Here is a 14,297-nt window from a genome sequence, read left to right on the forward strand (position 1 = left end):
ATAGAATGTAAACGTGTGATGTACAGCACACGCACACGGCTCAATGGATGAAAATATGCTATGACATGACTACATATTCTTCCTTTAAGCACTACTGGTTTGCTTGAGGACGAGGAGCATTAGTTAAAACAGTCAAAGATGTAGCGCTTATTGTACAGTAATAATACATTCTATTTCCTCAGTGCTGGTACACATGGAAAAACAGATAACATAGAAAATACTACATATTCCATTTTCTGTCTGATCACAACCAGGTTGAACGTTTATGACTGATTGCTGAATAGGATTTTTTGTATTGTCTCTACATGCAAGATAAATATAGTTAAATCAAATTTGCTCTAAGTATAATCCTACAAGCTCCTGCACTAAATGCCTTTAAGCAGAAAAACACAAAACAAAAGTCGATCTAACAGTACAGGATCTTAATTTGATTGCACTGTTGCAGGATAACTTTCCTGCAATGCAGGATATTTCAGAATTGTAGTGTATTTGAGGTTTAAAAAGGCTTCTGAAGTTTGTAATTTCCACTTTGACATTTCAGACTTGATTTTCCCTTAAGAAAAATTTAGCAACCCCTACAAAAATGTCCATTAATTATAATCGTTATAATAATTCACATTTTCTCTTGCTGCAGGTTTATTTTCCTGCTGTAGCATACTGGCTCAGATTAAGATCCTACATCTGTACCTCCAAAGTAGCCCTCTTACATACTGTATGTTTTTTTCTTATTTTTTTTTAAAGCAAAAGAGCCCGGAAGACTACATACATTAGTAACATTCTACATGGAGAATGTGTCAGCAATACCTTTACCAAAACATACGAGAAGAATCAGCTTAAATACAAACGCTGTTTGATGAATACTCTTATTGGCTATACTGTACAATACTGTCCCCCAATAGGAGACTTTTGCGACAACAGTGGAGAGAAATCACGTAAGAAGGTTATGCCCCTGCAGTAGTGTGCTTGAAAACAGTGCTGTCAATCAAAAATAGTTTTGACCTGTAGGAAGTGTGTAGTGTAGAACAACCTTCTCATGCCCTGACCATGGGCTCAGATTCCCTCCCGTCTCCTGTTACATATTTAATACTGATCCAAAGTACTGATAAATAACTTCACACCAAGTAGGTTTCCCCATCTAACCTGGATATTATATCTCCCCATCAACACAAGTACAACACTTTGGAGAGGGTACCCTGGAAGCACAGAGAGAGGCTGTAACAGAGACAGAAACTAACTATTGTTCCATTGACTGCTACATTGTTCTAAGTCTCTTTGATGTATTTTATGAATGTCACCACACTATCTATTGACACTATCTGATTCCACAATCAATACAATTTGCTCATTGCCAATCACACTAGTTTACTAATAGGACCTACAACGATGGAACTAGTTGAGTTAGTAAAACACAGAGGACTTCAAGAGATTAGGCCTCTGATCTACAGCACCACAGAGTTAAACATAGCACCAAGTCATAATGTTGAAAGCAACTACGTCCTAGTAGCACGTACATCATCTCTAGCTAATGTAAACACGACTTCGGTTGCAGCACATACAGTACCCCATAACTATGACATTGTTTGTGGCTCAATGAAAAATGTGGTCTCGCTTTTGTTTCTCTCATACTTTGGACATCTGAAGGCAAGTGATCATGAGTGAATCTACCTGTGTGCTCGTGAGAAAATAAAAGTAGTTTTCTGTTCCAGATAAGGTTTAGTCCAGCGACGACACCTTGATGCTTCTAAAGCTTTTCAAATTGGTATTCATTCACATACTATACAACAGAAGAAATACTACTGAACTTGTGCAGCCAACAGGCCCAAATGACAATAACACATTTGTTCTGTGCTAACATTTACTTTTCCATAAACAATGTCTCCGAAAATATGACAAACGAGGCACCTTAATAAGTTTTATAAATATTGTCCACTTCATGCCTTAAAGCAAATACTTTCATCACATCTAATATAATTTGCTTTAAATCTCTATCTATAGTTTTGTCCTCAAGCATAATGGACATGGACAGAAAATCTTTCTGTTTAGTTTCATCTTTACAAATACAGTACACACCATGTATACATTATAAATATAGATTTTCCCCATATCTTACATATAACTAATTCTTAGAATATGCACGTTGATGTATCAATTTCAAACAACTTCATTCCACAAAATCGTCACTATCGCACTAATAATAAAACCAATACGTTGGAAAGTGAGTGAAGAGGGCAGATAAAGTTGATGTTTTGATCACTGAATTGTATTCTATAGTAAGCAGAGAGGAGTTCAATTAACATACATTCAGAGAGTTGTTATGTCTAGTTCAACTCCTGAATTGCTATCAGTAGAGATAAAAGTGACTCCAAGTCAGACAAATGGGTTTAAAATGTAAATGTCTTCCAATGATTCATCTTGTAAGTTTGTAAGCTTAAAGCTCTCTAATAGATCTAGTCTACAGGGTGAGAAGAAAAGTATAACAGTAACCATCAGTGTAAAGGAAAGCATTCAACCAACAGTTGTTGAACCCTTCCTTGGCTAACCAGCTAGCCTCTTGTGATAAATCAAATAAATCTATTGTGCCAACTAACCAATTAAACCTAAACTTAATACCACCACATGTGACAGGTCATCCATTGTACTATGACATCAGGACATTCCTTTCCTGTACAGCAAAACATACAGTACATTCATTATCGGTTAGTGTTAAAATGAATAAACATACAGAGAAATAGCTAGCAGGTAATATTATACAGTTGTTAGAGAGATAAATAATAACAGTCGAGAGTCGAAACAGCCACCCCATCTTTTGAGTTTCACCTTAGTTATTGTAACACAAATGTTGTCACTTGTCATCTAACAAGCCCACTTGTTAAAATAGCATAATAAAGCAAGAGCAATCAGATCTTTCAATACAGTATTCAATATTACAGTTGTTTTGAAATATGAACATCAGTGGCAAGTTTCACTTTCTGCATAATAACTACTTCTGTACCATTACATTTAAATGTTGGTTTAATTGTGATTTTTTGAATCTATGTTATAACATTACCACAATTTGAAACCTGAAATGAATAACACTGTCATCATAATCACTAATTGTTATTACAGGTCTGTTCTATTAGTAGAATATACACAGTCAAGATTTTTTTTTTTAAGAATCAGAGTAATGCATCTTCAGTACCACTTCCTCACAGCTAGGTATCCTTGGCAGATAATGAGTCCCAACAGAGAGAGAGAATGTGTGAAGGCGAAGGAAAAGGCAGTTAATTCACTTTTCAAAAACAAGAGAGAAAAGGCAAACAAGGCACCTAGAGATGTGCCAAATTCCACAAATGACTCAAGGTTTCCTCCATATTAATGAAAAACACTGTATACACATCACATTTCCTCACCCCTTTTCTGTCCTCACCCTATCAAGTGTACATTCGGCCTCTTTTGAACACAAGGTTACTGTATGTCATAGCAATAAGAACATGGGCTCACCTTTACTGGATGTGATCACATGGTTAAAGACTTTGAGCCAACATGCAAGAGAGTGAGGACATGTCTTTTAGTGGTTTGAAATGTACCAATATCATATCGCGCCTTGTATTGGATGATAATATTATTTTGGGACTAAGCAAAATATGCAGATTGGGATAGATATTAAAAGCGGATCAAATCAGATTTCAGGCCATAGCATCCATTTCATATGTGAAATGTATGATACTATATACCATTTCTTTAACACATTTCATTTGAAAAAATAATGTAAAATACGTACAGTATATACCACTAGAATTACAGCAATTCTATGCTTACTCTGAGGTATATTTTGTGATAAGAACCCTGTGTTAGATACTGACACTATTTGAATTTTAGGAAAGGTAGACTGAGGTCCTTGTTTAAGGAACGCAGCAGGTTTTATAGTCCACTGTGTCACCGTAACACCTCAGATAGACTCCTCCATGACCAGTGACTTTTAAGGTGTTGTGAATTATTTAGATCAATGCATTTTACTACAATAGGATATTTTCTCCCCTTATTTCATTATTTTATGTATTTACATTACAGGTTTTTTATCTGGTGACCCTCACTACATTATCCTCAGGGAGATACGGAAAACCTCTTTATTTTGTTTCTAAATTATTTGAAAAATGCTAGAGACAGGTTACCCACTGCCAAAAGCTGAATGGAATTAATCATATGATTATCATCATTAGTGTATGGGAGTTATAGGGAGATCTATGTTGGCGGGTCAATGTAGTCGTGTCCCATGGCTTGGGCAGTCTGTGAGTGACAGTAGTGGACATACTGGTCAGTGGTCAGTGTAGAGTCCCGTAGTTGGGCCCGTCTGAGTCTGTACTGGCCAGGATGGCTGCCTGGTCCTCCTCAGAGCGTCTGCTGCGGCGCAGGAGGGAGGACAAAAAGAGATATGGGCTCTTCCTGTTCTGCCTTTTCCTCTTCCTGTGGAGGTAGAGATCTTCTCTGTGAGCCGGGGGGGTCTGGGATTGCTGCTGGGTCTGAGAGGGAGACACACCTAGGGAGGGAGAGGTAGTGTTATTGAGGATACAACACCAAGTCATTCAGTATGGCCTCTGACTCGTCTGTGCTGTAAAGCCAACAACTATGGTCGTTACATAGGCATGACAATGATAGGATTTGGCTTTACAGCACAAACAGGCTACAATGAACTCACTAAATGCTGTTCTTTTTGGTTCTTCTAACAGTTGTGTGTCGGCCTGTGGTTTATTCTTTAGTTCAGAGACTGACCTGTTCTTCTCCTGGAAGTGGAGTTGTTATTGGTGTTCGCAGCCACTCTCTTGGCTTTAGTAATACAGTGGTGTAGCAGTGTTTGTAAGCTCTCAGACCCGGCAGGATCACTAGACGCACCTAGAGGTTCCCTAGAAAGAAGAGGAGAGAGGCACAATACACATGCTTTACTTTAACCCACCACCGGGAAGCGCTATCCTCAGTGATTAGTCAGATGGGGAGTCAGGAGGACATTGATTCCGAAAGGCTCTGTAATATTGAACCATAAATAAACTGATGATTTGTTGAGAAAATCATTGGCTTTAGATTGTGAGGAATTAATAAAGTACTATGGATGAACTGTGTTAATTCTCAAAAAAATTATGAAGGAATACGTCAATATTTTGTCACTTTCAGATACCCATAAAATGAAAATAATCTCTATACTGTATTTGTAAGAACAGTTTACATAAGAAATGCTTCAGTTTCTATAGTTACTGAATTGCTCCTCTTGCTCTACAGTGAGAATCCATGGCTTGTCTGTTTTGTTGAGTGGGGCAACAAAGAGGATTCTCATCTTTTGATAGCTCTATGTGGATTATTTTCATTTTATGAGTGACATATCAATCAAAATCACCCTAATACTGAATATATTTTAATGCGTTAAAGATGAGCGGTATCTATCATTGGCTAATTCTAAATCCATGTCAAATTGAAGCACGTTGATGAGCTTTACACAGAAAGGTATCTGTTTTGAAATATACTTTTACCTCATAATGAATACTCTTGTTTTGCAGTCCATCATAGAAAGATGCAAGTAATGATACTAAGACCCAAAATAACCTCATCAACACCAAACATTTATGTTCAGGTTCATGAGATTAAATGTTTGTTGCCATTCAATGGATTGAATACACCAGCTTCAAAACCTAACTCGACGATATGTAAAGTCAAGTGATTCTGCCAAAACATATTGTTTCAAAAGGCATACTGTAGGAACACAAAGGTTTAGAGGTGTTGTCCTTCATAGTGTCACTGTAGAGAGAGAGATTGAGAGCCATTAGCAGAGAGGGGAGACAAATATGAAAATTAAAGCATTACTCGTTAGATAAATACAGTAGCATTTTCATAATCCCAAATACTGTGTGCAGGGGCCACAGTGAGTTAGATACGGTACATTTCCATCAAACATGAACACTGTACAGCACACTTTCATCAACATGAACACTGTGTACAGAGGCTTCACCATGCTGACGGGAGGAGATGGCAGGAAGAGGAAATGGCCGTTAAAGAACAGTCACATGACAGGAAGAGGAAATGGTCATTAAAAACAGTCACATGACAGAAACGAAAGCACTTAAGACGACGAATGTGACGAAGAATTTAGTCTTGAGAATTATTGTTATACGTTTGAGTCAAAAGAGAGATATTTAGAGAAGGCATGCATGGCATTTTGCACATGGAACAAAACTTTAAAGGGGAATACTCCAGTCTATCAGTAATCTGGGTCCTCTATTGATTCAAGGCTTTTTTGAGTGCAGGGAAACCGTGCCTGTATTTCAAATACTGCTCCACAGTCCAAAACAGCTCCTAATATTGCTCACCAGCCTAATCACTGTGCTCGACAGCAGGCATGTTGTGCCAAAGAACTGTAAGAAATGTAACCTGTATGTTAGCAGTTAGCATTTGAGCTAGCAAACTTGAATCCAGTAAAGAGGCTCAACCCAAAGTCAGCGATTCCCCTTTAAAGGAGAGAGTGATTAGAGCCCTCCCCTGCTGACACCTCCCCTCTCAGACATGGGTCCGACCCTTACCTATTGCGGCGTAGGGGACCGGCTCACAACAACGCTGCCCAGATAGCTGAGATCAATCAAAAACAGATGAGGTAAGACCCCTGAGCCCTCACACTCTACAAACCAGCAGGCCAGGCCTACACTATACTTGCCCAAATGACCATGACACTGTTAAGGGGTGGAAAAAGAGTGTGACCGCTTACACTAACCTGGCAATCCCTGGGATTCAGAAAGGTAGGAGGTGGGTGTGAGGGGGAAGGGGAGAAGCATGTAGGTATACAGTCAAAAGGGGGGGATTATATGCGCCTCAGGTATATTGCTCTCTTGTATGTCTTCTATTGTCCTGCAGAGCATGTACTGTATGACTATGTGGGTTTAATAGATCATAATTTGAGATTATCAAGTAGTCAAAATGGTCTCAGGTAAAAAAAAGAAAAAAAGAAGGTGTTTGGCCATAAATCTCAGATGTGCAGTAAAATCTGCTTTGGCCTTCAAATGTGTGAAGATCATTCCTGAATTAGAAGGCTTATCTGGGCAATAATGATGCTGAATATCATTTGAAAAAATTTGCTACCTTGTACATTTCATATTTCATTTGAGCGGTGGAAGGCACTCAACCTTTAAAGTAATATTTTAGTTTAGCTACAGTATCATTTACCACCAGTTAAATAACAGTAGCTGCCAAGGAAAGCCTCTGCTGAGATGTCATAGGTGGGCTATAATTCAAGGAAATCAACTAAATATGTAAGATAAAATATTACCTCACTACCCTAGTATTCAATCAATAAAAAACACTCTATATGCTAGTTAATTATTTAGTGAAGCATTCGCTCAAAGATCCCATAAGTCTGCCACCTGAAATCCTTTGTTGCAGATTGCATCTTAATGCAATTGTAACGTTTTACACATTCTTGGTTAGGCAGTTAAAAATCACCTTTTCTTCCGAAAATGAGTCGCCATACAGAGAAAAACACAAATATCTTATAAATAATAATTACAGAATTCAAAGATCAATATCAATATTTTAGATGTGACTTTGTTCTAGGGTTAAATTATAAAATGTGTCATAAGGACTTTTTATGTAAAACCTACACTTTAAAAGTATGAATTTCATAATTTGCCTTGATTCAAATGGGTATATTGACAAAATTTGAATTAATAACTTGTTTATGACTGATCAGATGTGTGCCAGATGCAAATACATGCTTTCTGCATATAAGCCTAAATATGTATTATTGGTATGCCAAAAGTAAAACATTACGTCATACTCTATAAACTGGGGATACATTTAGAATTGAGTGCCCAGGTTGGAGAAGTTTATTGTGTTCGTTAGTTAGTGCGTTGCTGTCCCTGCCGGACCGGTGTAGGTCACCTACCCTGAGGCGGATATCTGGAGCTGGGAGGGCTCTGAGGGCAGCATCTCCTCCTCTGTCCTCCTCTGGGACGGCCACTGCCCGAACACATCCCTGCCCTCCAAGGGGGGAGAGGGGGACTGGGAGGGGTAACTGGCTGCTGTGGATGCATAGGACATGTGGGGACGGTAACTGGGGCTGGGCCTGCGGCTTCCCTGCTGGCCCTGGGTGGGGGAGGTGGCCAGGGAGGACCTTCGGGAGAAACTGACGGTGGCTTGGGGGTGCATGGAGATCTCAGGCATCTCCAGAGAGCGGGATGTGCGGAGGATGCTGGGGTGGGGCGGGGGGCGGACTAGAATATCTGGGGAACCTGGCTGGGTGCTAAGAGGGCTCTGGGAGAGGGGGGACAGGCGGGAGGGCTGGAGGACCAGCGGGGGCAAGGAGGGGTCTGTCCTACGCCCTGACCTCGGGCTGAGCCAGGACTGGGGGCTGCTGCTAGGGGCTGTGCTTGGGCTCCCTGCACGGGCTGCCGGGTCAGGGTAAGGCAACACTGGTACACCCACACCGTGGGATGTGTGTCTGAGCTGGCCGAGACTCTGGGCCTGTTGCATAGCTAAGCGCCTAGCTGGAGGGCCTGGGGGTCGGTCCCTGCCCTGCGGAGCCATTGGGACCTCCAGCTGCAGGAGCCGAGGGCTTGGGAGGTGCAGGCGGCTGGGGTGGAGAGGGGGGTACGGTGGAGGGTCGGGAAGGTCCTGGTGATGATGTAAGGGGTGGTGAGGTGGATAAATGAAGCGGGGCCCCTCCAGACCAAGGAAGGGGAACTCGTGAGGCTGCCAGCTGTCAGGTGAGCGAGGGGAGCGAGGGATAGGGCTGTGTGGATGTGGGAGGGAATGGCCAGAGGCAGTGTACTGATGATGGAGCTCCATCTCTTCCCTCTCCTCTGGGATGGAGGGATAACCGTAGGGCCCCCCGTCAGCAGTGCCTGGGGGGGAGGACAGAGCGGAGCTACGCGGACTGATGTCAGGCATGTAAAAAGGTGGCGGGATCCCCGATTCCCCGCGGCTGCCTAGATACCCATAGAAGGGGACCTGTGGAAAGTCCCTGTAGCGGGAGGCTGGGGCCTGCCCTGCAGCATGATGCCCACTGCCCTCCACAAAGCTCATACCTTCCATGGGCCTGTGGAGGCGGGGGCTGTAGTTGGGGGGCTGCGTGGACTCCAGGCTGGAGGATGTTGGTGAGAGCTGTGGTCGGAGTGTGGCCATGATCGGGGGCAGGGGCCCGGCGTCAAAGTCATTCTCCTCGTCGGACTGCCGGAACTCGGGGTACATGTCGGACTCCTCGGCGAACGGGAAGCCCTGGATGCGGCGGTGGGCTGATGGCGGGCTGGCCATGCTGAAACGACCGTCGGGACCGCGGCTGATCAGCTCGATGGGGCTGGTGACCTCTGCCTCATGCTTGGACACGCTGTACTTCTTGCTGGCTATGGCACGCTTGGTTTTCTTGTAGAAGGAGAGCTCTTTGTCCTTGTCTCTCTGAGGGCTTGGCAGCCTCCTGACGTACAGACCCGGGCCGTGGGCCCCATCTGAGGACAGGGACTGGGGCCGCGAGGCGGGAGGGGAGCTCTCTGGACTGATCTTCCCAGAGGACAGCCTGTCAGAGACAACCAACACAGAGGCAGACACTCAAACATGATGGCTTCATAATGAACCCCTTAAACAGCAGTTATTAATCAATAAACAGCCTAATTGTACACAGTAAAATAGCATGTTAACCACAGTATGCATCACTACTATGCTAGACAGATGAGAAAATCCAAAGCCATGGCACCATGTCAAAGCAAATACACCTGTTTCATTTGTATTCAACCTCTGCATTATGATAGTATCCAGTGCATTCTGCTAACATTGAAGCTAATGACTGTAGCCATGGCGACAGTATGAGAAAGGAACCGTTACCAAGCAGCCATGACAACCGTCTCACAGATCTTTTTTTACTCGCTCTTGGGTAAAAACCGAGGCCCATTTGTCTTGTTGGGGACATATGCTGCGCCAAATGCTTGTATGGCATAAAAATAAAGCAGATGACATCCAACTAGGCCTTTTTTTCTATTTGCCACACACCAGGAGCAGCATTGTAAACAACACAGTCAACTATAGAGTGCATATACACAGTACTGTACATGCAGCTGAGCCAACGCAAACACAAATCCCTATATGGTGCATATACTGTATACTGTGCATGCGGTTAGGCCAGCAGAGCACTAAGTAAATAAAATCTATAAAATTCATATATTATCCATGCAGCCAAGCCAGCATAGCGTAGTGCAGCACAGCACACACTGGTATGGTGCAAGCAGCTAGGCACTCACAGGGAGCTGGCTGGTGGGGGCATGTAGCTGCTCCTGGCTGGCGCGTCCCAGCAGGGCTCTACCCCAGGCAAGGGGGTGAGAGGAGGCCTGCGGTGGGAGACACACAAACGACATGGGCCACGGTCATCTGTCAACTAAACCAAACCTCCACACAACACAGGAGGGACCATCATGGAGTCACAAGAGGACCAGACTTAAACCAGATATAAACAACTGGAACATACATTATAATGCCATTTTCATTAACTTGACCATCTAGATATTCCAACAAGTCAACACATCCAATTCCTTTTAACATAGACCTCTCTCCAAACCCTTGAAATACACACAATATACATCCAAACCATACTCATGTCCTAGCAAAACTACCCTGCCCTGACAGTTGGTACTGAACAGGAGTGAAGCGAACAGAGACCATAACAATAACCCTAAAACAGGTAAAGAGGAGTTATTGTTGCATCTAAATTCAATCCAGTGACTACTGCATTGTGAATCGGCATAAGAGCTCAAAAGGTTGGCTCCTGTTTTTCTCTCTGGGTTTGACTTTAGTACTTACGGTGAGTCAATGCTTTTCCTGAAGTGTGTTACAGACAGGGGAGGGTCTTAGAAGAGACAAAACAGAGATTTAGAGATTACAACCAAGACCAGAGAATGGACAGTAGAAGTTAGACAGTTAGAAGAAGTGGAAGCATACCTGGTTTGCGTTTGAGTTTGCGTCGGTGCTGTTTGTTGACGAAGCAGGCTGCTAGAGTACTGAAGAGCACTGCAGCCGCCAGAAAGCAGATGGTTGCCACGACGCCCGCTACCACAGGCCGCGCCAACCCCTCTTCAGTCACCTCTGTAGGGGGGAAAGGATCTGAGGCGGAAGAGGTACCCAGGGGTTCAGAAATGGGGGGGTGGAAATGGACTTTACCTTCAAATCATGAACTTCACTTTCAAATCATGAACCTCATGGAGGTAAATGGATTTAATGGAGTGACATATCAGCAGCATTTGAAAAGATTCCATTCCATTGTAGCTATTTGGGAATATTATTTGAATAATTCTGAATTGTAGTGTGTAATATATTAGGTGTAACACTTACCTGTGCTGGACACTCCCACCACATTACTGCTGTCACTGACGAGGTCATCCATGACGGCCATGACTCTGAACTCATACCACGACTCCTGCCAGGGACACAAGACAACTGTCCATTCCACACACATAACACATCCACAGTCCAATTTCCCTCAGCATAACAATTGTCTCAAAATAAAGGTGTCATTACCCCAAAACAACTGCCTTCTGCAAAAGAATACCGATAACGCTTTACATGAAGGTATACTTAGAATGATTTATATAGGATTTACAAGTCATTCATAAAGTGTTTTTATTATCTTATAGACAGTTTATGACACTCTAATGAACAGTCATTACACATCGGCAGCTGTCACTATAAACAGAGAGCATTGATTATACATTGAGGTATCTACGGTCCGTTACCTGGACGAGGTCCCTGGCCATCAGCTCAGTCTCAGTGGCAGGGATCAGCTCGTCGAGGACCTCCCACCTCTCTCCGAGACGGAACTCCATGATGTAGCGGTCGACAGGCGAGGAGTGATTGGCTGGCGGGAGCCATGTGAGTAAGACGCCGTGCTGCGTGCGATTGGCTGTGAGGCACCGTGGTGGAGTAAGAAGCACCTGTGGTTCAGGGGTACTCAGGGGAGACACTAACGGGACAATAGAACAGACCAGTTTTAGAAGGAAGTTAACCAATTCAAACAGCCATAACAAACCAGTTCATTCACATGTGATCAATCAGAGATAAACAGAAGATGGTGAGAGCAATTACAAACTGCATTCTAGAAGATAGCTCTAGAGAGCAGTAGTTTCAATGATAGTGAGCATACAGAACCAACATGACATGTCTGAAATGGACAAATCGATGTGCAAACATCTAAATGCAAATCCGTTGTATTTCAAGTTAAGGCATAACATAAGCTATAGAGTTATCTAAAAAAACATGCATTACAAAGAGTCTATTCTAGGTATCTACAGGTATCTAAATCCACACTTATACATGGGTTTTGTATTGTAGATATGTGATAGTGGCCTGAGGGAACACACTTAATGTGTTGTGAAAAGTGTTATGAAATGTAATGTCATGTAATATTTTAAATTGTATATAACTGCCTTAATGTTGCTGGACCCTAGGAAGAGTAGCTTGCTGCCTTGGGCAGGAACTAATGTGGATCCATAATAAATACAACATACAAGTATAGACAGCATCAGTCTAGTGTAGGAAGCTGTTCTGGTGCTGGTGCCACCTACCTACTGTGTTAACCGTCACGACCTCGCTGAAAGGGCCTGTGCCCAGCTTGTTCTGTGCCAGGACGCTGAACTGGTACTCTGTCCTGGGCTCCAGCCCCGGCACCACCAACCACGTCTGAGACCCCGACACCGGCATGGAGTGCCAGTCATGGGGGCCAAAATTCTCCTTTTTCAACCTTGGGGAACAGAAACACAGAGAGAGGTATCAATACTAACTAACCTGCACCCTGACTGTAAGGTCAATGGACCATACTGGTAACACTCATATAGCAGATATGGTGTAGATAGCTAGTCTTATGTAGCGTGTCTCTGTCAAACTACACAGGCAATGGGCCACAGTGTTGCAATACAATACAGTTGCTAGGCTATATTTCACTCTGTTTAATGTCCTCCTCACAGTCTTCATCTCTGTAATCTAAACTAAAGGTAATTAGATCAATTTGACTTATACATTTATCAGCAACAGCTCTCTGTACAAAGTAATTCATTATTTAAGTACACAAGAGATGCCTGCATGTATATGCAATGTTCCTCGAAGCACATGGTTTAATATTACAGTCAACAAATGTCCATTAAGTGCCATCAGGCCATGACAGAGAAATGGATGAGAATGGCTGTTAATATTAGACTGCCAAAAGCACCACTTCTATCAGATGATTTAATCACACACAGCCCCCATTCAACACAGTATGGCTCATATGACTGCTGACATGTACATAAAATGATAATAGTGATTTTATGGCACCTAGTGGATGTTGCCTAATAGAATGTTACTGCAATGTCTTTCCATTACATCCCATTACGCCTTTAATAAATGAACACATGAATTATGCATCTTCTGTGATTTACTGTATGCCCTACTCTTCAACAATGAAAATAATGTAAATACAAATACTGAGTAACTGAGTGTTATTACTGGAGAACTGAGTAATAACCCATCAGCATAGTGCTGTCAAAATGGTATTTGTTGATGGTAGTGGATACTGTTGCAGTAATTCAAGTAATTCAATTATCAATATTTCCTTATTGATAACAAATAAGATCCCTACATACCGTATCTATTGCAGATCAATCCCCAAAGTCTCTGTCCTCCCACCTCTATTAGGGGAATCAGCTGCAATCTGAGTATAAGATGTGATAGTAGACTAGAGCATGCTGGGAGTACTCACACTGGGCCGTACCACACTGAAAATGTCTGATCAAAGCCTCCGTCGTAACCCGGCTCCCAGGACACGTTGGCCGAGGTCACCGAGGGCAACACACGGATGTTGCCTGGAGCGTGTGGGCTGGTGCCTGAGGGTCAGAGAAAAGAGACTGTCATATTTAATACCAGAGCCATCTACAGTATACCTCTCTATATCTCTCTACTGTATATTGCTCTGGCCCACACTAAAGAGTGATAGAGCAATCTGTTAGGTCTATATGTACAGTACAGTGAAGGTTAGGATGACCATTCTACAATCCTTCAATAACCACAGTATGGGTCAAGTGTGTTATTCCCATAACAGCTGTTTTGTCAATGTATAAAAAGCCATCTCACTCTGAATCACTATCATTGTCCAAATATTTGTCCTATTAAGTCAAATAATGAAACATTGTGCTGTCATTACCATTCACAGTCCTCTACAATATACAACTGTCTACAATGGCTGTGAATGGCCTATCTGATTGGCTAATGCCCTGTACTGTGAGGTGTTGTTGACCAATGGTGATGTAAAGGTGAGTGAAGATCTATGGCTT

General features: G+C 42.6%; 1 protein-coding gene across 1 annotated transcript in view; it reads right to left on the bottom strand.

Annotated features, from left to right (window-relative positions):
* Positions 1 to 4,304: 4,304 nt before the first annotated feature.
* Positions 4,305 to 14,297, bottom strand: part of LOC311105493 (protein turtle homolog B-like) — a gene marked incomplete at both ends in the record, with an annotated part of 54,795 nt that continues 44,802 nt past the window's right edge. The window contains 10 exons of the mRNA XM_084147663.1: positions 4,305 to 4,519; positions 4,753 to 4,883; positions 7,901 to 9,526; positions 10,245 to 10,331; positions 10,801 to 10,846; positions 10,939 to 11,100; positions 11,329 to 11,413; positions 11,730 to 11,956; positions 12,558 to 12,733; positions 13,727 to 13,850. Of these exons, the coding sequence (XP_084003789.1) occupies positions 4,305 to 4,519; positions 4,753 to 4,883; positions 7,901 to 9,526; positions 10,245 to 10,331; positions 10,801 to 10,846; positions 10,939 to 11,100; positions 11,329 to 11,413; positions 11,730 to 11,956; positions 12,558 to 12,733; positions 13,727 to 13,850 (2,879 nt within the window). The remainder of the gene's footprint in view (positions 4,520 to 4,752; positions 4,884 to 7,900; positions 9,527 to 10,244; positions 10,332 to 10,800; positions 10,847 to 10,938; positions 11,101 to 11,328; positions 11,414 to 11,729; positions 11,957 to 12,557; positions 12,734 to 13,726; positions 13,851 to 14,297) is intronic.

Source organism: Coregonus lavaretus, assembly GCF_964263955.1.
Source record: "Coregonus lavaretus genome assembly, chromosome: 30".
NCBI lineage: Eukaryota > Metazoa > Chordata > Actinopteri > Salmoniformes > Salmonidae > Coregonus > Coregonus lavaretus.